This window comes from Phalacrocorax carbo, chromosome 5 (assembly GCF_963921805.1).
Source record: "Phalacrocorax carbo chromosome 5, bPhaCar2.1, whole genome shotgun sequence".
NCBI classification, from domain to species: domain Eukaryota; kingdom Metazoa; phylum Chordata; class Aves; order Suliformes; family Phalacrocoracidae; genus Phalacrocorax; species Phalacrocorax carbo.
The window spans coordinates 44580458-44604961 of NC_087517.1; the positions used below are offsets into that span (position 1 = coordinate 44580458).

At 41.6% G+C, this 24504-nt stretch overlaps 1 protein-coding gene across 9 annotated transcripts in view; it reads left to right on the forward strand.

Annotated features, from left to right (window-relative positions):
* The window catches only part of DIP2A (disco interacting protein 2 homolog A), a 131455-nt gene that overhangs the window by 57159 nt on the left and 49792 nt on the right, over positions 1 to 24504 (forward strand). For all 9 annotated transcript variants that reach the window (XM_064452255.1, XM_064452259.1, XM_064452256.1 and 6 more), the window contains 9 exons: positions 7324 to 7569; positions 12991 to 13119; positions 13909 to 14028; positions 15946 to 16143; positions 17800 to 17891; positions 18145 to 18255; positions 19030 to 19153; positions 19412 to 19521; positions 19949 to 20051. In XM_064452255.1, coding sequence (XP_064308325.1) covers positions 7324 to 7569; positions 12991 to 13119; positions 13909 to 14028; positions 15946 to 16143; positions 17800 to 17891; positions 18145 to 18255; positions 19030 to 19153; positions 19412 to 19521; positions 19949 to 20051 — 1233 coding nt within the window. The remainder of the gene's footprint in view (positions 1 to 7323; positions 7570 to 12990; positions 13120 to 13908; positions 14029 to 15945; positions 16144 to 17799; positions 17892 to 18144; positions 18256 to 19029; positions 19154 to 19411; positions 19522 to 19948; positions 20052 to 24504) is intronic.

Consider the following 24504-nt stretch of genomic DNA (forward strand, 5'->3'; position numbering starts at 1 on the left):
GCAATAATAGAGTGAGCAGTTGCTCTTTATGCATTAAGTATCTTCTCTTACATAATGTCTCGCTTGGAAGGAGATAATCTTGGCAAGCATGTCAGAGCTGTAAATACCTTATTTCATGTTACATAAGATTCTTTTTTTTTTAAGAGTTGAAGTAAATGCCAAAGCACTAAGTTGCTGCATTAGCTTGCAGAACACTCATCAGATGGTTTAAACTGTGAGCAATTGAAAACATTCAGAAAGTCGTATGCTATAATTGTTCAGATTATTTAGGTCAGAAAATTTTAAAAACTTTTTTTTAGGCGAAAAAGAGTAATCTTGTTGTCTCACAATGAATTCTCTAGAGGTTAAGAAAATCTTTCTCCAGATAACATGTTGCACTAGCAAGCCAAGTGTTTTGGGGCCAGTGCCTTGTATACAAAGAAGAGGAATTTCCCTAAGCTCTTAAGTTTTGAGTTATGTGCTCTTGTCTTTTCTAATATGGCCCGGGAGTAGAGGCACACTGACCTCTAGTGCCCTTCTCCATCAATTCTATTTCTTATCCCCCTTCTGTAAAAGAGCAGGTCTGCCATGCTGCTCTCTTGCTTCCTGGGCTATAGTTCTTCTTTCTGTTCTTCCCATTTAAAGGAAATTCCACTTTTCTTTGCTAGTCACACATTTTGTGTGTTGGTTTGGTGGGTTCTCTGGTTATTTGCTTAGTTAATAAATAATAAGCAGCTTCTGTAGTCTTTCTTAACCCTTATGTTTTTGTCTATAAGATATGTTAAGGTATCATGGGTTTTGATTATCTTATTCTTCTAGTACTTGTATACTCAGAAGCCCATCAGGGCAGCTGTTGCAGCAGGGTGGTTATCGTGCTCTTCAGTTTTCTTGCATACATGTTTGCATATGTGAAAGTTGTTGTGAATTGCTTAAAGTGCAATCCTGGAGAAAATTATTGTATAGTGTCCATCTGTATACTCAGGAGAGAGGTCCTGAGGTTTCGGTTTATAGCTCTTCGAAGCACTATTCCTTCTCATTCTCCAAAATAAACTCCGATAGAACAGTCAGTAGTGCATTTCAGATAGCATTACTCTCTCCTTTTCTCTCATTCCCCTAGTGTGACAAATCACTGTGTCCTTGGTGTGAGGTTTATCACGACAAGAAAAGAACATGCCACTGTTCTGCCTATTATTTGGTGTACAAAAAATAGCTGGCACCCAGAAGCTCTGCTGAGGGCAGAGGACAGCTAGGAGTTCCTGTCTACCTTAGCATTTAAAACTCAAAGGAATCTCCTTGTAGCTTTTTTGAGGGAACCAAAGTATCATTCTCTTTTGAATACCTTTGGGACAGATTTGAAGCTGTGTCCCTCTGGTTACTGCTGTGCCCACTCTGCCTGAGGTCAGGGCTCTGTGTGCCGTTCTGAAGGAGCCAAGTCTTGGGAGGGTTGAGAGACTCTATAAAGGAAAAAATGAGATGCTGTTGGTAAACTGTTAGGTTATCTGATAAAAGCTGGTCTTACCAGCTGGCATACCTTGGCAGGAGCACAGTGTAGCAGGTGGGGGAGCCCAAATAATACCTTGCCCCAGGTGCTCCCAGGCCTGTCCCAGGAGCCATCAGCCTGTCACAGAGCCATCTCCACAAGCTCAGAAGAGCACAGGGAACAACGGCAGGTGGGAACTCAACTGAAGAGCTCAGAAAAAGGGCCACCCTGTCCAGGCCACTCCCAGGGCTGTCCCTGGAGATCCTCAGCCCTCCTGCCCAGGCATGAAACCCATCAAGATTAGTCAGCACTAGAGCATCTTCTAGACTGAGGGGGGATGATACGGAGGGGAATGGGACTCTATGGGATGCAGGGCAAAAGTATTTTGGGACTGCCTGAGACTTGTTATGGCATGTTGAGGTGTGGAGCTACAGATGGGAAAAGGGGTAGATTTACATGATTTGAGGAGGAGCAAGTGTGGGAAAAATAGCAGGGAAGGGAATAAAAAGGGATGCTCGCGTATAAATTATACACTTGCCTGGCCATGCCCTGCACCTGACCTTGCAATGCATACTCTCCTGTTATACTCCGTTTCTAATACCTCTCCTGGGTGAGGGACTCCATTCTGCGTGCATGGAGTGGCTGAGTCAGTCATTCTATACAAACAAATGGAGTGGGACTGCAGCCTCGGGCTTGCATGTCCAGGTGCCAGCAACTGGAGATATTGGCATCCAGGGACTGCTACTCGGCAGGACTAAGTGTCCAACACCAGCCACTGGAGGGATCCACTTTGTACATGTGTGTGTGTATGTATGACCTCCATACTGCTCAGCCTGATGAGGGAGCAGGATGAGGCCATGGGATCTGCCCGTCTTTGTGTGAGCACTTTTGTGTGTTTGTGCTGCTAGAGAGCATCACCTTCTAACATGCCTGTGCAAGTGGGTTGCAGAAAAGACAACTATACTCGCACTAGGCTTTAGCAGGATACAGAAGCACCCCAACTATTATATTCTGCGTACAATTCTGGCCCCCGCTATACAAAAAAGATGTGGACAGGGTGGAAGGGGTCCAGAGAAGGGCCACCAAGATGATCAAAGGACTCGGAAGCCTACCATATGAGGATAGGCTGGGAGAGCTGGGTTCATTCAGCCTTGAGAAAAGGAGGCTTAGAGGGGTTCTCTTCACCATGTACCAGTACTTAAGGGGCAGCTACAAAGAAGATAGAGACTCCCTTTTTACAAGGAGTCACATGGAGAGGACAAGGGGGAATGGACACAAGTTGCTCTTGGGGACATTCCGATTGGACATGAGAGGGAAATTTTTCACAGTGAGGACAGTCAACCATTGGAATAATCTCCCCAGGGAAGTGGTTGACTCAGCCACATTGGACACCTTTAAGAGTCACCTGGACAGGGTGCTGGGCCATCTTGTCTAGACTGTGCTCTTCCTAGAAAGGTTGTACTAGATGATCCGTGAGGTCACTTCCAACCTGTGATTCTGAAAGAAGGGTTAAGTGTCTCTGGGATCTGTCAAGCTGCTTCTGAAGAAGGTGACTTGTTATGAGATACCTTTACCTCTGTAAGAGAATGGACCACTGGAGAAATTCTGTATCATAAGAGATTGGGCCATTCAAAAATATTCTGAGGACTTGCTTCAGCTATGTCACAGAATGGCAGGGGTTGGAAGGGTCCTCTGGAGATCATCTTGTCCAACTCCCCTGGTTGAGCAGGTACACCTAGAGCAGGGCGCACAGGACTGCGTCCAGGCAGGTTTTGAATATTTCCAGAGAAGGTTCCACAACCTATTTGGGCAGCCAGTTCCAATGCTCTGTCACCCTCACAGTAAGGAAGTTTTTCCTCATATTCAGGTGGAACTTCCTGCATTCCGGTCTGTGCCCATTACCGCTTGTCCTGTCATTGGGCACTATTGAAAAGAGTCCTCTTGACGCCTACCCTTTAGATATTTATAAGTATTGACAAGGTCCCCTCTCAATCTTCTCTTCTTCAGGCTGAACATACCCAAGTCTCCCAGTCTTTCCTCATAAGGGAGACGCTCCAGTCCCCTGATTATTTTTGTAGCTCTCCACTGGTCTTTCTCCAGTAGTTCCCTGTCCTTCCTGAACTGGGGAGCCCAGAACTGGACGCAGTACTCCAAATGTGGTCTCACTAGGGCTGAGTAGAGGGAGAGAATAACCTCCCTTGACCAGCTGCTGGTCCCACTCCTTTTAATGCATCCCAGGATACCATTGGCCGCCTTGGCCACAAGGGCACATTGTTGGCTCATGGTCACCTTGTTGTCCATCAGCACTCCAAGGTCCTTCTCAACAGAGCCACTTTCTAGCAGATCAACCCCCAGCCTGTACCGGTGCATGGGGTTGTTCCTCCCCAGGTGCAGGACCTTGCACTTGCATTTGTTGAATTTCATGAGGTTCCTGTTGGCCCAGCTCTCCAGCCTGTCAGGTCTCGTTGGATGGCAGCACAGCCTTCTGGTGTATCAGCCACTCCTCCCAGTTTTGTATCGTCAGCAAACTTGCTGACAGAACACTCTATCCTTTCGTCCAGATAATTGATGAAGTATGTTGAACAGGACTGGACCCAGCATGGACCTCTGGGGAACACCACTAGTTAGAGGCCTCCATCCAGACTCTGCTCCATTGATCACGACCCTCTGAGTTCTGTTGTTGAGCCAGTTCTCTACCCACCTCACTGTCCACTCATCCAACCCACACTCCCTTAGCTTGCCTCTGAGTATGTTGTGGGAGACAGTGTCCAAAGCCTTGCTGGAGTCGAGAGAGACAACATCCACTTCTCTCCCTTTATCTACCCAGCCAGTCATGCTATCACAGAAGGGTGTCAGGTTGGTCAAGCATGATTTCACGTTGGTGAATCCGTGATTCACTGATCATTACTTCTGATAAGCATGACATGACCACCGCTTCTGATAATCTCCTTTTCCTCTACATGCCTGGAGGTGACCTCCAGAATGAACCGTTCCGTCACTTTTCGGGGGATGGAGGTGAAACTGACTGTCAGTCATTGGCTACCCTCCAGTCCCCAGGCACCACTCCTGTCCTCCATGACTTTTCAAAGATAATGGAGAGTGGCTTAGCAACAGCATCCACCAGCTCCCTCGGCACTCATCGGTGCATTCCTTGGGGCCCATGGATTTGTGAGCATCCAGTTTGCCTCTAAATGGTCTCTAACCAAATCCTCCTCAACCAAGGGGAAGTATTCCTTTCCCCAGCTTTCTTCTTTCACCTCTGGGAGATGGGATGCCTGAGAGCCAGTCTTAGTAGTAAAGACTGAAGCGAAGAAATATCAATTCACTGAAATAATTGTCTTTTTGTGGGCCTGTATTTATTTGCAAAGTTAGCTCAGCAGGAAAGATCTGAAATTGCAAAGAACTTGAGTAGCACTGAAGCATCTAGTTTTGTTGTCTTGAGCCATTAAACCACTGCCTTAAAATCCTTGTATTGGCAGAAGTTAATGCAATTAAAACCAGGCTTTATTAATAACTGAAATTTTGTTAGAAACAGTTACCATCAGTCACCAGGAAGGAAGCATCACATTCTAGGCACAATGTTAATTTCAAAACTAACTCCTGACAGGCAGTAATGTAACTGCTTTCATCAATAATTCTTCTAAAAATTTTAATGTAGTTTTGCTTTCGCTGCATCGAGTCTCTCATCCTTCCCATATGGATTTCACACGATCAGAACTTGAGCTTCAGTCTTAATGCAAATTTGGTCCAAAGGGTGGTGGCTTCTGTGGCTATCTTGGGTCAGCTCCCAGCCAGGAAGAGCTGCAAGCCAAGTACATAGTGTTCTGCTCACAGCAGACCGAGAACCACTAATTAACTCTTGTGATGCTAGTTACTGATGTTACCATGTTACTTTTCTGTTGTAATTATGTTTTGATATTAGAATGTTTTCACTACAGATCCTTCATTTTTATACACAGTTAATATTTTACATTTAAAGTAGCTTTCTTCCCACTTGGCTTATGTAAGACATCTGAAAGCTTAGAAATTTTGGAGAGATGTCATTAAACTTTTATCTAGATAAGGAGATACTATCAGTATGTATGCTACGAGAAACCTGGTTTTTCTGTAGTTTTATTTCTTACTCTGAAGTGACAGTAGATCTCAAACATGGGCATGTTTTTTTTCAAAACCTGACTGTTTGTAATCCTGTTTTGTTTCACATTCTTGGAATTGTTTATTTTTGCTTTCTGCCTAAAAGAAAGGGAAGGTTGCAAGAACTAAGGGGAAGGTTTGGCTCCTCTCCAGGAGCACATGGAGTCAGCAGCCAAAAACTACAGCCGTGACAGTAGACCAGAAATATCATACAAGGCATGGACGCAGGAATGATGATACACTGCAGCTGTATCTACTCAAAGATCAATTGTTTATGTATTTTAATTCAAAATTGTCATGTTTGATGGTCAAGTAATAATAACTTTGGAAATGCCATTGAATTAAATGGCATAATTTTCTTATGAAATTATTTATGATTTTTGTGGTTTTAGACTGTTTAAAAGCAATTATTCTGAAGCTATTGTTGAAAAGCAGAAAATTAAACACCTGGTAACTGAAATTTGTTGCCAGAGATGAGGAAACGATTTTTAATGTGACTTGAACACAATTTATATGGAATTGTGTGTAGCTGAACAGTTTCGTGTTCAGAAGATTTAAAAAAAAAAGCCAAAATTAAGGTTGCAGAATAAGGTTGCACTATCACCCAGGATTTCCATGTCTGGAAAAGACTTTAGAATACAGTAATGAACACCCTATCTTTTTCAGAAGCTGTTTTTCAGCTCCTGCAGACTTCTTAATTGGTCTGGCCATTATGTGTGATGTCAAACCGCTCTTCACAAACTGACTTGCCCGTATACTGATGAAGTTCACATCAATGCATTGTCTTAGGAGCTTTCCTTTAATTATCTGGGGGAGAGGCAGGAGTGGGAGGCTCACAGAGGATCAAGTCTTTAAAATACAGCAGTCTCTTTAGGAAGGCAAGATTCTTTTTCTGTAACAAAAGCTTCTATTTTTCACTCGAAATCAATAGAGATGTATTTTCTTGATATTTAGAAAGTCCTTTTTATTTGTTATTGAGTGGATAATAAATATGGAAGAATTGAGTGCCAAAGGGAAACTGCTGAAAAGTTGTAAATAACTGAATGGTAATTAAAATATGAGCCTTTTATCAGACTTCTAACAGCAATAAATATATATCTAGAATGAAAAGATGCTTTACCAAGTATTTCTATGTAGTGCTTGTTAATATCAGTTTATATGGTTAAAATACATGCTTTGCAATGTATTTTAATTATTCTTAGATTAATGACATTACTCTTTCATTGAACTTCATAGCACTGTGCTCTTTTTTTAGTAATTAGTTCTCAAAAAAATTGTCAAAATAATTGAAAAGTGAAGAATCCACCCACCCCCCAAATAAACACACCTAACAAAGAAAGTAACAGAATTTGTTCAGGTGGCATGAGATCCAGTTTACCTGTTCCGAATAGAAATATTCCTTCAGTGGAATAAGTGTGGTATCCTCACTAAGAATGGTTAGTGAATGTGCTAGGTACTTTAGGTAGAAGCGTTTTTTAACATCATTCCAAATACAGGAGGTAAATGAAACTTGGCTTCAAGTGTGTTCTAGCTATAATGTGTGGAAATTGTTGCATTAACCTAAAAAATGTCAATGAGCAGAATATGTGCATGTGAATATACCATTTGCTTAATACATGCATCTCATGTAGCACATGAGATTGCTACGTGAAGAACATGGAAAAACTTCATGTTCCTGTCTGTTGGGTCATTCCCACATTACATGCCTGTCATCGTTATTTTAATCACAGACACATCGTCAGCATCAGAAGATGAGGGTTCGTTACGTCGGCAAGGGCGGATCACCTCCACTCCGTTCCAGAGCCATTCCAACGTAGAGCCCTGGCTTAACCGGGTTATTCAGGGCTCCTCCACCTCATCCTCTGCATCTTCCACCTCATCTCATCCAGGAGGGAAACCTGCTGCTGCTTCCAATACTGCTACTGCCACCGCTGCTGCCACTGTGCTTGCAGATCTCATGGCACACACCCAGCTAGGTCAGTAAAGAACTGCCTGTGTGGTTGGAATGAAATAAAATTAAAAATCCCAAAACAGTCCTAAACACAAAAGTCTTTGCCAGAGGATATCTATAAATAGCCTTAAAATGTACAATCCACTGACCAGGTATGTATGAGATATGTGTATTTAATTTAAGGCAAACCAGTTGTTCATGAGATCTGAACATGCATTCTTCTTGGTAAAATGCTTGATTTATCAAGAAACTAAGGTTCAATTTTACTGCGTTCAAAAGCAGAATTTCAACAGGATCATATTTTTGGTGCATGCTTTCTGATCTGCATGTATTTACCCTAGATAACATTAAGTTATGTATTTCAAAGGTGACTCAGTTGGTAATTGTCCAAGCGACTAGAAAACCAGACCAGAATCTTTTGGGAAGTTACGAAATCAGAGGTACTGACAAAGCTGGATTTCAAGCTGAAATGTGATTATTTTTTTTTCCCTTTTAATTAAAATTTAGGTCACGAATAGTACTTTAGTGTGAAACTAGAGTGAAAATTTAGAAGTACTGGTAAGCGAAAATGTGAATACGAGTTTTGTCTCAATCTCGGTAACACTGAAGATCCAGAACTTCAGGTTACTTTTTTTGTCGCAAAATGCAGGGCACTAGTCTCGTGCTTTTGGAAGATTTGGCAGGGAGGGAGAAAGGCAGTCTCTTCCACCATGGAAATAATTTTTACAATGTTTTGTACACTGTAGTAAAGATGGATAAAAGTGGATTTATATATGTGCAACAGGGCTGCACTACTGTTAAATGATGGGAAGGGACCTAGAGGAGAAACAATAACTTTGTATTTCAAATATTTTTTTCCCCAAAGTAGTTCAGAAAAATGAAATGAAGAATGATGTTTGTATTTCACCTATGGGCTACAGCATGAAGTTCTTGTGCTTCTAGTAGTATGCAACAGGCATCACGTATATTGTTCCTGGACGTTTCAGGTTTTGGCAATTCTGGTGCTCTGTTTACCTGACTTCTCATTTATCTTTTGACTGTATGCTTGCATACACTATAAACAGTTTTTTTTCTAATTTATTACAGAGAACAAGTTAGATCAGATGAGGAAAATACATTGAAATGCTTTAGATTTAAACTGAGTATACAGGCTTCTGTATGCTTGGAGGTGTCAACCAGCATGATAATTTAAGGCACAAATACCTCATCATTTAGCTGGTCTAGCTGTTACGTTCAAATTTTCTTGAAATCATGTATCCTGTAGCCTTCTCTGTTTAGGTGATACAAACAATTAACAGTTCTCTTGGGCATGAGGCAGCTATTCATGAGAGGATTGATTCTCCATTCTTTGCTGGTTTGCCCCCTGAGATCCTTCTGCCTTATACTGAGTTTGGGGCATCCACCTTGGTTTATAGTAGCTATGTGCTTCAAAATACAACCAATGCTTGTAGTTTGAGACCGGAAGTTTTACTTCTTCAGATTCCTTAAGCATGTTATGAAACAGGGAAAGGAGTATGAACAAGCTAAAGGCTCTCCAAAAGAGGATCCTCTGGATCTTCTGTGTGGCTTAGGTGCTGACAGAAACAGGGATTGACTCATTTTGCCATGATTGACATCCCAGTTTTCACAGTGCAGACAGTTTTCTGCAAGTGAAGCTGAGATGAAAAGAGATAGTAGCTTGCTTTATGTTCTGGAAGGCCCTTTAATTGTCAGAGTCTGGGAAGGCTTCTCTGTGTATCTGCTTGCTTTAGCTCCCTCCTCTGTATGGTGATCTCTCTATTGTGGAATATACGTACAGAGAGGAATTCTGATATCTAAGCCTTTGCAAGGCAAAACATTTTTCCTCAAGCCTGCTTAGTGCTGTTGCCTTAGAAAGTTCCTGCATGCTGAAATGTTGGGGTTGGTTTTTGTCTCACGAAGTTATGGGCAGCATTTGTCTTTGTTCATTTTTCTGCATTTCATCAGTGCTTCATAAACGTAGGAAGATGTGCCACTTTTGTGGCTTTATTGCTAGTAAATTTTTTCCTGTTTGTACAAAGCATACCCATCTTACTGCCTTTAAAGAAATCTAAATTTTCACTTTCCCATTTCCAAGCTCAATTATAATAAGAAATTTGCAATTATGTTTTTTTTTTACTTAGTGGATGTAAGAAAGATGGAATATGCCTATGCCTTGTTTTAAGGGCATTCTGAATTTCACATTATGGATTTATAGGAATCTGTTTAACTCACTGAAATTAACAAATAAACTTGGAAGGTTAGCCGTAATTGTGTGATTGATTAAATTCTTAATACAGCTGTAAAAACTTACAAGATACATAAAATGTAACAGCATCCTGTTATGTCTGATATCTCAGGCCATAAAAATACATATGAAATTTCACAGCTAGCTTCTTAAGACCTATCTATCAGGACTATTTAATCATCAAAATCGTATGCAAAATCAAGGTATTCTTAACAGTTCAAAGTCCAGCATTTAAGTAGCTAAATGTTGGACTGCTTGCAGTGGAGTATTTGAAATGTCATTAATGGGAAATAAATGTGCAATTATAGTATCTATCAGGAAGGAAGCTCAGGGATCATTAAGAGCTGACCTACTAAAAATATTCAGAAATTTAAAACTTCCAGTGCCTTTCACAAAAAATTAAATGTCCTTTTGTATAAGAATAATTATCCTCATTTCTGAAATGCTTGCCATATTCCATCAGTGTTCCTTTCTAGCTTGGTTACGTTCATGCATGGCCAATAAAAATTCAGTTGTGACGTTCTTCATGTTCAAATAATTCATCAGCAAGTTTGTCTGTAGTCTTGCTCACAAGAATATGAAAACTTACTCAGTTCTTACATTGCAAAGATTTTTGGTTATCGATAAATACTAGTATATTTTCACAAAGGACCCCTTTGATTTGTCCTAGAGCATAAACAAAGAGTTTGTTTATTTTCTCAGCTAATGTGCTGACATCAGCAATATAAAAGGCATCTTACATATTTTAAATACCATGCCTTACTGAAGTATTTTGTATTTTGTCTACGTACTGAGTAACTATTCACATTTTTGATATGTTGGAGAATTTAAATTTAGCAGATTGTTCCCTTGCAGCTCATCTTCTCCAGCTTGCATTTCTAATGATGAGATTGTACTAAATTCCCAAGCACGGCAGTGTAGGAAGTGCGGAGTTACAGTATTTAATAAAGTCAGATAATAATATGCATGATTTTTAAGCAGTTTGTCTTTCACCTATAAAAGCAAGGACAAAATCTACATGTTTTTTGGGGGGCTTTTTTTCTTTTAGTGTAATATTATCTTTAAAATTAATAAGGCCAGCAGTGTGTCTTGGTGTTTTCTTCAAGGTCGCCATCACAACTGTAGAGTATTTCCCAACTTGGGTCTTGCAGAGTAACTGGGAAAATAGGTTATCATAATATTTGATACACTGTTTATTGAAAGACTTAGAAATACAATTCCTTTTCTTAATGGGAAGCAGGGTTATAAGAATAGGTGTTTTGAACTGCTGTGGCTCTGTAAGCAGTTTTACTGGAGTTGGGAGAGTGAAGTGTGTTAGAAACAATTTCAAGGAGTTTATTCTTGCATTTCCTCTTCAATAAAGTAGTGGCTTGTGGATGCTGTTTTGTGTTCTGGCTGGGTTGGTGTGCTCTTTTTTGTTTTATTGTTCCAATGCAATTTAATAAACTTCTTTTAAATGTCCATTTTGTTTGGGTGGTTTCCTAGAGACAAAACAATGATACACAGCCAACCCTAGGTCTAAGCCAACTTCCTGCTAGGTAGGGACTTTTCTGAAGTGTTGCATTTCAGTGCATGACCATTGGAAAGTATGGGAATGGATTTATTTTTTTCTTCTGGTGCTTAGAGCTGTACTGGTGTCTTGTATGTCAGCTCTGGAAATCTGAACAGAGCTATGAGCACTTGTTATCTTAGTGCTAATTCCTTCATCAAAATGGGTGGGGTAATAGATGTATTTCACAGCAGTGCCTAGATCTCCCTATGTTTTGAGTTTTCTTCAGGATTTGTGGCATGCTGAGGTCATTCAAGAGGGGTATCACTGCAGAGCTGTGTGACCCCAAGCAGTTCCTCCAGCACAGGGCAGCAGCATGTTCTTAAGCTCTTTCCTCTTGCACTCCTATTTTTACTCATTAGGATCCTTAATATCTCAGGCTTCCAATTCTTGTTTTGTCTTGTTTGAATGCTTCTCCTGGATACTGCCATTTTCTAACCTGTGATTCCATTAAAAACCATTCCATAATCTAGGTCACAATTTTGGAATCGCAGTATTTCCTAAGCATTGTTCTGAAGTGCAGAAAAGTGGTGCAGTTCCAAGCAAAGCAGGCTTTTGTCTCAAGGTTGTTACAAGGTGGTTCTCAAGTTCCTGTTGAGTATGTGAGGATTTGAGAAATGCCCTGCTTTCCCTATGTAAATATACATTATTTTAAAAAAAAATAAAATGTAGGTATTTATTGCTTGTAGCACGCACCATTAAAATGAACAGTGTGTCGTGTCTGGCCACAAATGACCACCTCATGCCTCAGAAAACCCTGTGCTAAATTTATCTATTGTGAGCAGTGTGTGGGTGTGTTGACAACTACACCACAGGATTTTTGAGTGCTACAGGCATTCCAGCTGTTCTCATTGATAGATGCCCCAGTGAAGAGTATACTGTGTCTGTAGCACAACATAAACAGGAAGCATTTACCTACAGTGTCGTTGTGAGACTGTTAAAAACAGGTGTTAAGAAAAGCTGCTAAAGGAAAACCATGACTGGTCTTAAAAACTGCAGGTCCCAGTTTTTTAAATCAGCAGTTACTTTCCTCTGAGGGAGTCTCTGATCTCTCCGTGTCCACCCTCAAGATGTGTTCAGAGCTAAGTGCACTGTCTTTGCCACCTTAAATCTTAATCTGTGTTTCTCAGCCAAAGTCTTCCTCTTATAGCCTGCAGAACATAGATAAATGCTTTATGTTATAAAAGCTTCCCGGGCAAAAGTTCCCTTCTTTTAAACTTTATAGTTTCATCCCTTTCTCTTCCTATGGGACTCAGATTAGTCATTCCAGTTTTGTGGTGAGACTTTGGGTGCCTGTATTTCTTCTGAGAGATGAGACAGACTTTCTTTGTAGACCTGTGCTGTTTACTCATGATGAATCTCCTTGCTTTCACCTCAAAGTGATGGAGTGACACACCACTCTCTTTATTTTTAAGAATTTGTTTGGATCCCTTTGGAAGTTGGAATAGCTCCTCTCCACCCTGGAGAGACACTGCAGTTCCTTTCAGGATTCCCCCTGTATCTAGAATATTTTAGTTACGGTTTGATTAGAGAAATCAGAGTTTTGTTAAAAACACATGAGAAAACAGCAAAAGCGCTATAAGAAGCAATTTTGGATGTATTGATTCTTAAGATGACTGATGAGCTCCCATGTCTGTCTTCTGTTTCTACAGATAACCACTCTGCACCTCCAGATGTCACCACTGGCCTGGTGGAGCATTTACATCATGAGCGTCCGCAGGTAGCATTAGTACAAGGAGTTCCCAGAAGCTACAACAGCAGCATTTTGGAAACTGCAGATGGTGACTATATTATAAACCTCCTACCTTTCAATCTATGTCCCCTTTTCTGGATAAGCAAATGCATAACAGAGCTTGACACCCATCATGTGCTATGTGCTTGCCCCCTCCAAAGCTTTGTAGTAATATGGTGTACCTGTCAGTCTACCACAGGAGAGGAAACTGTATTGCATTTCCCATGTTCTGCTGGTGGAAGCCATGTCCCCATTTCTCTATTTCTATAGTAAAAGGCAGTGTAAGCCCTGTAGTCTCACATTTCAATTTTATATTGCCTCAGAGGTTTAAATTTCAATAAATATAAATAAACATACACATTTATACTAAAATAAATATATCACATATACAGATGAAAATCAGTATTCAAAATGTGTTGTGTTGTTTTTGCTATACCTGTAAAATATTGAAAGATTAATTTTTTCCAAGCGTTCTCAGACTTTCAGAACTGAATAAATGTTAAGATGTAACAAATACTTAGACTCTTGAAGAAAAGAACGTTCTTCAGGTTTGTATTGGAATCTCATGAAGGAGTCCACAGTTTGAAAAGCTAAATTAGTGTGACAAAGTATATGCATGAGCCAGGTAGCCAGGGAACAGTATTGTTTTAGAAAAAAAAATCCAGGGTTGAAACTGTTACTGATTAAAGCAGCTTTTTTTCCAAACAAGCTGCTCATCTTGAATAACTCTTCCCCCTGAAAGCTGAGCTTAGAGTGATCTTGTCAGCAATGTGGCAGCATATGTTTTAGTGTATGTTTATTAATACGTGGTAAGTAATAAATATTTTCTGTTTGGCAGGTGTACCAGTGAATAGCAGAGTGTCCTCTAAAATCCAGCAGCTTCTAAATACCTTGAAAAGACCAAAGCGCCCACCTTTGAAAGAGTTTTTTGTTGATGATTTTGAAGAACTCCTAGAAGGTTAATATTCTTTCGAATACATTTTTCACTCTGTGTAAGCGGTTCATGAAAGAACTGATACGTCTTAGCAAGTGTTTTCTTTTTCTCTTCCCAACAGAACACAAATCAAGGTGGAGTTGTTTCACTGGAGAGAGAAGGGTCATATGCTATCACAAGTGTAACATAATCTTCAAATCAACATTCCTACTCAGTGTACTTGTTCTCTGCCCTCCTCCCTTTCTTTGGAAACTCTTCTGATTCAGCCCAGTTTGGACTAGATAGTGATTTACAGATATTTGGAGAAATTGTATTCGCATCTTTGTCAAGAACTTCATTGGGGCATCCAGAAATTGTCATGTTTGGTGATGGTCCCACCATCACTTTTTGCCTCAGAGATTCGAAACTGTTGCCCAGTGGTAATCAGCGAATTTATAGGGGATAGTCTTTGGAGTATGTCAGGGCGTAGCCTCAGTGTAACTGATGGTGCAGTGGACCTCTGGAAGCCTCTGACCAACCTCCTGTTCAAAGCAGGTCTGACTAGATTAGGCTGCTCAGAGCTGTGTCTGGTCCAGTCCTGAGCATCTCCAAACATGGAGATTCCACGGCCTCTCTGGCTGCTCGCCTTCAGCTGCTTGTCTACAAGTGCCCCTGCGTCCTGCTCTGAAAAGCTGCTTTGTAGTTGCTCAGTGCCCAAATATAGTTAGATGCAGAAAGTACTTGCTGGTAACTGGAATTTATTAGGGTAATATTGTTTACATGCATGTTAATATCCTCCTCTTCAAATCCAGAAACTTTCATTATTTTAGAGGTTCAAAGGAACTAAATGCGTTGAGTGCAGTATGCAATATGTCCTGACTGTGCACTACATGAAAGGATAGTGGTTGTACATGCTCTGCAGAACTGCTTAGCTAAAAGCCACTATATTCTTTGTATGAGAGAGAAAGAAAAGCATCTCTAACAAATGTAGAAGTTGCTAGCAATAAATAGCCTTTAAAACCAGCTGCATCAGCTAATTTTGGAGGATTATTTTTGTTCTGTTCTCTTAGTTTTAAAGATTAAATGAAAATTTTGTTCTCTGTGACATTTTTGAGCAGCTGCTACTAGGTTGTCTGTACTGTTTGCTTGATACTTTAAGGTATGAAGTGATTGCAGTTCTAGCCTTTTGCTGAAGATTTTTCAGGCAAACTTCCGTTGAGGTGGACATATGTCATTGTGGAGAGCAGAGCGCATCACTTTGAACTGTTAATTTTAGTTATTGCATAGATTGAGTGTTAGCTAAATCCAACTATGGCTGTGTTTTGCTAACTAAGAACAAGATACTTCACCTTCTTGAGCAGCTTGGGGCAGGATTTTAACAGCAGGCTACTCAGCAAATGGCATACAAACCCTGCAGTGTTCCACAGCTGAGAGAGATGATCCAGAAATCAAAACATTCTGTGAGTGGTACAGTTTTAACTGTAGATGATCAATACCAGGAGTATTTAATATTACTTTTTTTTTTTTAATTAAAGAAGCATAGCATCATTCTTTATCACCTGTTGAAAATTTGCTGCAGTAAAATAAATGTCCTATTGTCACTGAAGCAATTCTTTCTGATTTGGTATATGCTTCTTGATTTGGTATAGGCTTTCATTTAAATAGATGTGCAGAACAAACAGCAGAAAATATCTTCTTTCTGAAGTAAAGGAGTGAACTAGAGGTTCAAATTCTGTTGCTATGGCCAGGTCATTTGAGTAATGTGAAATCAGAACTCCAAAGTGACGGTAATTACTTTTTGTGAAGCCAGCAGATTGTATAGCATCATCATAAAGCAGAGGAGAAGTAATGATAGCTGTGAGGAAAAGGAGGGTGACAACAGTTTGTAGAATAGTTTATTAAGTGTCACTTGCACATTTTGTAAGGCTTGACATTTGTCATTTTACTGTGCTCTGGTTTTAGTGCAACAGCCTGACCCAAATCAACCAAAGCCTGAAGGAAATCAAATGAATGTACTTAAAGGCGAGCCCTTAGGTGTGGTAACCAACTGGCCACCTTCTCTGCTGGCTGCCCTGCAGCGCTGGGGAGCTACCCAGCCAAAAGCCCCTTGTCTGACAGCATTGGATACGACTGGGAAAGCAATTTATACGCTTACCTACGGTAGGTGTTGGTGATAACTGTAAGAAAGAATTGGGCTTTCATTGTGGAAGGAACAGTTTGCTCTCCTGAAGAGGGACTGACTGTGCTCACGACATATATTTTAAGATTGCTATTTGAATGCAAGTTATGAATTCATTGTGTATGGAAAACATTTTGAAGAAAGTTAATGAAGGGAAAATGTATATGGTATTGATTCTTTACAAGTGACTGTAGATTTCACACAGTTGTGGGTTTTTTGCTCAGGAGAACACTAAAAATGGCCTGATGTAAAATAGAAGGAAGAAACAGGTGACAAATAATGCACCCTTCGGATTCCCAGAGTAGATATTAAATTTTATCATGTTCTTGCATATCTTTATAGAGAAGATGTGTACTTCAGGAGCATACTAAGGATGTTATTGTAAGAATTGAAACTTGCCTGTATCAATGAACTTGGAAGTATTACATAATTACATTTTTTTTCCTCTGGAAGATAATCGTGTCCCCTGGGACAGTTAACTGCAGCATTTCATTGTATAGTATGTTAGAACATTAAAATTTCTTGTTTGAATTCTTACAGATGAAGTATGCTTACAGGGAATGTAACTGAGCAGCTGCATTAGTTTCATTACTTTTCAATGGAGCTTTGAGAATTCTTTAGAATATCATGTTTAGTTTTACATTTTTAAAAAAATGGAAAAGGAAAACTAAAAAGAATCCAAGCTATAAATTGTACTTGGACTCTCTGCCAACTGCACTAAATGGCCAGTTCTTTCCAGAACATTTGATGGACTTGAGTCCTGTGTAACTTGTTATTATATAACTGGAAATTACACAGAAAAAAAAACTGTTGAAGTTTGAGACTGACAAACACAAAATAACTGATGGTTACTACATGGTCTGAAGGAATTGAGTGTGGATGTCAGTCCATAATAAGGACCCTGTACTAGAAAGCCAAATTCCAGGTGCATGCTGTTTGCCATGGCATGCTTCTTTGGGGGTTTCTTGCTTTGATTTACTGTTTATGGTGGAAGGGTTTTGCTGTTGCTCAGTATTTCATAAAGAGCTTTTTTTATCAAAGGTTCAAAGGTAGTCTTTTTTTTTTTTTTCTTTTAGGCTATGAATTAAAAATTGATATTTATAATGTGTCAAATAAGTAGTTAGATTGTTGTATTTAATAGCTTGGAACAATTTTTTGTTCTGGATTAGTGAAAGCTGTGTAGAACACTACTGAGCACTGAAGTACCATTTCAGAGAGCCAGACATTTATTCCTACCCTTTGTTTCTCAAATTTCAGTTAATTTTTTGTCCATTTTAGGGTTTTTCTTTTTATCCCAAGCAGATTGGTTCCTCTAAGAGCCCTTAGGAAGGGGTCTTGTGAAGTGCCTTTTGGAAATGCAGTTAAGTTACATCAACCAGACTACATGCGTGTGTGTGCGTGCACATGCACTGAAACACTGGAGGAAACAGTAGGTTTGTGAGGGGGCATTGCTTTCACGACAGCAATGTTTGCTTTTCCCCAATTACTTGCTCCTGTGCCTGTTGACCCTGTTAAGACCCTGCCTGTATAAGACAACCAGTTTGCCTAGTGCATGTATATGGCACTGAGATTTGCCAATTAAGTGTTACAATTTTAGTCTCTATTTTTTAATTTCTGTATTGTCTTTTTTTCTTTAGGCAAGCTGTGGAGTCGAAGCTTGAAGTTAGCGTATACCCTGCTAAATAAGATAACCACTAAGAATGAACCACTGTTGAAGCCTGGAGATCGGGTAGGCTTCTGTTTGGAATGGTCTCTATGGATAAAATAGTGAAGACAGCTTTAGCTAAAGAAAGCCCTGTAATACTGTGACATGTAATAGTATATTGTCACAATATTTAGTATTCCTGTTCCTAGTTTAAATATGAACCTGAACATTGTGAAGATTTTTTTTCCTACAAATTAAAAAGTCCCACGCCGCTCCCCCCCTTCCCCCCCCCCTCCAAGATGACAAAAACATTTGTTGTTTTAATGTATTTTCGTAGGTAGCTCTCGTATTTCCTAATAGTGATCCAGTTATGTTTATGGTGGCATTTTATGGATGTCTCCTGGCAGAACTTATTCCTGTCCCAATAGAAGTTCCACTAACAAGAAAGGTAGGTAAATACTTTCAACGTTTTTATGGTTTCATAAATAAAGTGGGTGGGTGTCTAAATCCTATAGTCCTCATGTGGGACCCCTCAGAGCCTGCACTTTGGAAAGCAGTATGGTGCATCAGCTGAGCTACGCAGTGCACACTATATGCTTGGAAAGTGTTCAATATTTAGTTAGGAAAGGGGGAGAATAGTATGAAGCTAATAAGTTAACTATTTTAGGATATGTAACTGTAGAAATAATTTAAATTCCTTTTTTAAAAGATGTGAGAAAGTATTTTTCAAAATATAACACAGAAATGCTGTCTTTTCAGCTCTCATGCTGAGTAATGAGAGAGCAGGCAGGTAGAGACACCGTAGTTACTGGAAATATCAGTACAATCCCACACACTTTGAGATCATTAGAGAAGAGCTGTAGAGCTACAGGCTTCAGTGCCTCAGGACTGAAAGAGCATCAGACCAGCTCTCTGTTTTACCAGAACTTATAAACATCCCTGTTGGGTTGGAGAGGAATACACAATCACTGCTTTTGACACTACTTTACCATAGTGTGCCAGATCTACTGCCAAATCTAATTTAGTTGGCATTAAGCAAAACTAAGCCTTTTGAGCATAGACTTCGGTCTTTTGTCTTCCATAAAAGGTCTTATGGGGTAGAAGGGTTTTTTTTTCCCTGTGATACAAATTGGCTTAATATTTTCTAAACATGGAAAAGGTAGAGTAAACTGTACTAAAGCTTCATTTTTTGCAAGTTTGCTATAATGTGGTTTCTCTGTAGGATGCTGGCAGCCAGCAGATTGGATTTCTTTTGGGCAGCTGTGGAGTAACTCTAGCTTTAACCACGGATGCCTGTCAAAAAGGCCTTCCTAAAGCTCAGACTGGCGAGGTGGTTACATTCAAAGGTATGTTTTTAAGCTATTCAAATTTCTTTATAGGATAAAGAGTGGGTATATCCATTGCTGCTATTAAATAACAATCTCTGGGTTTGCTTACATGCTTCTAGCTTACATATAGAAAAGAAATTTCTTCATTGTCAAGACAGTATTTAGTGCTGCTTCTTCCTGCAGCTTTTGTTTGCCTCCTGTTGTTGTCTCTAAATACTAGGAAAAAAACATGATTTTTGGAACTGTAATGACATTAACTTTTCTTTTTCTTTGAAGGCTGGCCTCGTCTCATTTGGTTTGTGATTGATGGAAAGCATCTGGCAAAACCAACTAAGGACTGGCATCCACAAGTACGGGATGCCAGTGCTGAGATCGCTTATATTGAGGTGAGCCAGTATAATATGCCTAACATAAAGTTACTGTATTGTAGTTTATGTCACAGCATGTTTTCTTCCTTTAATCCCTTGATGTAATAAAAGAAATCAGTATTTTTAACTGTGGAACAAGAATGTTTTCCTCGAGGTTGCTAGGCAAACTGTCATTTTGAGTGGTTGTGCTGAGTCAGATTGAAGGTTGGGGATAAATGGCATTTTGGGATCCCTGGGACAATTCATTTAATTGGAGTAGAGAAACAGTTAGATTTCGTGCGATATTAGCGTATTCTCTGAACATAAATGCATTTTTTCTGGTAGCTTTTTATTTTTTCAAAAAAGTTTTCTTCGTTTTTATAATAAAATATCCTTTCAGTTCACTACTGTAAATTTTTTAGATATTGTTGTTAATATAATGCTTGTATAAACTTTCTCTTTTCAGTACAAAACAAGTAAAGAGGGCAGTACAGTGGGCATTACTGTATCTCATGCTTCCATGCTGGCACACTGTCATGCATTGACTCAGGCATGTGGTTATTCAGAAGGTAAGTGTCATGGTTTTAGCTGGGATGGAGTTCATTTTCTTCACGGCAGCTGGCACAGTTCTGTGCTTTGGACTTAGTATGAAAACAATGTTGATAACACACAGATGTTTTGGTTGCTGCTGGGTAGTGCTTGTACTAGTCAAGGACTCTTCTAGCTTCCCATGCTCTGCCAGGTGTACAAGAAGCCAGGAGGTGAGGGGGCACAGCTAAGAGAGTGGATTCAAACTGGCCAAAGGGATATTCCATATCATGTAACATCATGCCCAGTATGTTAACTGGGAGGAGCTGGCTGGGGGAGGCAGGCAGCAATCACGCTCGGGGATGGGCAGCATCGGTCAGCAGGTGGTGAGCGGTTGTATCATCTGTGGTTTTGTTTGGGTTTTTTTCCCTTTTCCTTTTTACTATATCATCATCATCGTTATTATTTTAATTATTAAACTGTTGTTATCTCAACCCACAAGTATTTTTGCTTTTGCTCTTCCGATTCTTTCCCCGTCCCACAGGGGTGGGGGGAGTGAGCGAGCAGCTGCGTGGTGTTTAGTTGTCGACTGGGGCTGCACCGCAACAGTTGTTTTTGGCACCCAACGTGGGGCATGAGGGGTTTGAGAATAACAGTTGCTGGTCACAGCATAGACTCTGTTCTCAATGTTAATTTATCCAATCTGCACCATGCTGTTGTATTTGCTGTGTCTGTTAAAGATTGGCATTGGTTTTTGTGGTCTGCTGTGCTCTGCAGTGATTAGAGATGTTTTGCCTGGGAGAGTTGTTTTTAAAACACTGGCCTTGAGTTTTATTTGGTATTTGAAGTTGGTATTCAAGCCATTACTGTATGTTGGGTACCACCTCAGGGATACAATTAGCAATTATACCTCTTCCTGCTCTGAGAGGTTTTTTTATGGAGGAAATACAGAATGGCGCCTTAGCTACCATCTTCTGTAATGCCTCCTCTTTCATGACAACAACTTTTCCTATTGAGCCCCGTTTAACACTATTCAGTACCCGCAAGGGGAAGAGAAGGCCTCTGGATCTAAAAGGACAAGGCAAGCAGGAAGCACTGCAGCCACTCAAACCGCCACAACAGACCCTGCGGCCGCTCAGACACCCACAATAGACACTGCGGTTGCTCCAGCCCCAGTGACAAGCATTGCAGCTGAATCAGAGGATGAGCCCATGCTAGTATCAGTCGCTTCTATACACAAGAAATCTTGGAAGAGAAAGTCAGCTCATTTAGAAAGAGAATGATGGAAGAGCAGGCCATCACAAGGAGAGGGGGAGGAAGAGGAAGAACTAATACAAGAAATGGAAACGACACAATCGCTATCCTTGAGTGAGCTGCAAGATATGCAAAAAGATTTCCGCCATCATTCAGGTGATCACATTGCCACCTGGCTGCTCCAATGCTGGGATAATGGGGCCAGTAGCCTGGAATTAGAGGGGAAGGAAGCCAAACAACTGGGATCCCTATCTAGGGAAGGGGGCCTTCAGCCTCTGGAAGCAACTCCTGGCAGGTGTGAAAGAAAGGTATCCCTTCAAGAAAGATATTGTATATTGCCTAGGAAAATGGATGACAATGGAGAAAAGGTATCCAGTACCAGAGGGAAGTCGCCGTGCTTGAGGTGATTTATGGTGGCCTGGACGATCAACAGTCATCCAAAGATCCAGATGAAGCCGAGTGCACATGACCCATGTGGCAGAATCTTGTATGAAGCACACCATCCTCGTATGCAAACGCATTGGCAGTAATGCGTCCTCCCTCCCTGGAGGGAGAACGAGACACCAACAGTGGCAGAGGTGATTGATAAACTTCGGGAGTATGAAGCAACTATCTCTTCCTCACTAGTCTCAGCTGTGGAGAAAATGCCCCAGAAGGTTCAGCAACTCAAAGAGGATATGTCCTGCTCCCCACCGGTACAGAATCAGAGAATGGTAGGGGTTGGAAGGGATCTCCGGAGATCATCTTCTCTGTGCTAGTTTTGGCTGAGAAGGGGTTAATTCTCTTCACTGTGGTGCCTGTGGTGGTCGGGGACCTTTCCAGCTTCCCGCGCTCTGCTGCGTCAGCGGGAGGCTGGGAAGGGTGAGGCCATGGCTGGGGCAGCTGACCCCGACTGGCCAATGGGATATTCATTCCCTACCATGTGACGCCATGACCAGTATATTAATGGGGGCAGTTGGCGTGAGGGGAGGCAGTTGCGGCTCGGGGACTGGCGGTGTCAGGTCGGCAGGTGCTGAGCGACTGCGTCAGGTGCGGTTTGTTTTGGTGGTTCATTCCACTCCTTACCCCCAGGTTTTGCGCCTCTCATTTGTTTTCCTTCCCATTGCATTTTTGTTGCTGTTGTTTTATTTTAATTATTAAACTGTTCTTATCTCAGCCCATGAGCTTTACCCTTCTGATTCTCTTCCCCCATCCCACCGGTGGGGGAGTGAGCAAGCGGCTGTGTGGGGCTGAGTTTCCGGCTAAACTACAACATTGTCCAACCCTCCTGGTTGAGCAGGTACACCTATGGCAGGGGGCACAGGACTGCGTCCAGGCAGGTTTTGAATGTCTCCAGGGAAGGAGACTTCACAACCTCTCTGGGCAGCCTATTCCACAGCTCTGTCACCCTCACAGTAAGGAAGTTTTTCCTCATATTCAGGTGGAACTTCCTGTGCTCCACCTTGCACCCATTACCACTTGTCCTGTCATTGGGCACTATTGAAAAGAGCCTAGTCCCATCATCCTCTTGACACCCACCCTTCAGATATTTATAAGTATTGACAAGATCCCCCCTCAGTCTTCTCTTCTTCAGGCTGAACATACCCAAGTCTCCCAGTCTTTCCTCATAAGGGAGACGCTCCAGTCCCCTGACCTTCTTCATAGCTCTCCGCTGGACTTGCTCAAGCAGTTCCACATCCTTCTTAACTGGGGGGCCCAGAACTGGACGCAGTACTCCAAATGTGGTCTCACTAGGGCTGAGTAGAGGGAGAGAATAACCTCCCTTGACCAGCTGCTGGTCCCACTCCTTTTAATGCATCCCAGGATACCATTGGCCGCCTTGGCCACAAGGGCACATTGTTGGCTCATGGTCACCTTGTTGTCCATCAAGCACTCCAAGGTCCTTCTCAACAGAGATGCTTTCTAGCAGATCAACCCCCAGCCTGTACCGGTGCATGGGGTTGTTCCTCCCCAGGTGCAGGACCTTGCACTTGCATTTGTTGAATTTCATGAGGTTCCTGTTGGCCCAGCTCTCCAGCCTGTCCAGGTCTCGTTGGATGGCAGCACGGCCTTCTGGTGTATCAGCCGCTCCTCCCAGTTTTGTATCATCAGCGAACGTGCTGACAGAACGCTCTATCCTTTCGTCCAGATAATTGATGAAGTATGTTGAACAGGACTGGACCCAGCATGGACCCCTGGGGAACACCACTAGTTAGAGGCCTCCATCCAGACTCTGCTCCATTGATCACGACCCTCTGAGTTCTGTTGTTGAGCCAGTTCTCTACCCACCTCACTGTCCACTCATCCAACCCACACCTCCTTAGCCTGCCTGTGAGGAGGCTATGGAAGACAGTGTCAAATGCCTTACTGAAGTTGAGATAGACAACATCCACTGCTCTCCCTTCGTCGACCCAGCCAGTCATGCCATTGTAGAAGGCTATCAGGTTGGTCAAGCATGATCTCCCCTTAGTGAACCCATGCTGACTACTTTTGATAACCTTCTTGCCCTCTACGTGCCTGCAGATGACCTCCAGGATGAACTGCTTCACCACCTTTCCAGGGATAGAGGTGAGGCTGACTGGCCTATAGTTTCCCAGATACTGGTACGGACCAGTATCTCAGCCATTAGGAGTAAGCCTCCATTGCTCAAGAGAGAGGGTATATGCCACAGGGCACCCTGTGGTTTTACCTGCATGACCACAGAGAGGACATGATAAGGTGGGATGGAAAACCCACCTCAACCCTAGAGGCATGGGTACGTGAACTGTGAGGAAGAACAATCACTCAGGGAGGTTCTTCCAGGAAAGCTGCTGCTCCAGTTGCCAGTGAGCAGGTCACCAGACAGAGGAGTAAAAGTGCTGATTTTATTTCTGAGCTTAATTAGAGAGATTCTTGATTCCCATTTACAGGAAGTGCATTGTGTGAATGCCTTGATCAATACTAGAGGGGCCCTGTCTCCAGCCAGGTGGAGGAAAGGGGTATCTGGGTTTACTGGACTGTGTGGATCCAATGGCCTGGCACATTCCGACCCACATGGGTATAAAGCTTTAGTGGACACTGGTGCACAGTGCACCTTAATGCCATCAAACTATAAAGGGGCAGAACCCATCAGCATTGCTGGAGTGACAGGGGGATCCCAATAGCGAACTGCATTGGAGGCCAAAGTGAGCCTAAAAGGGAATGAGTGGCAAAAGCACCCCATTGTGACTGGCCCAGAGGCTCCGTGCATCCTCGGCATAGACTACCTGAGGAGAGGGTATT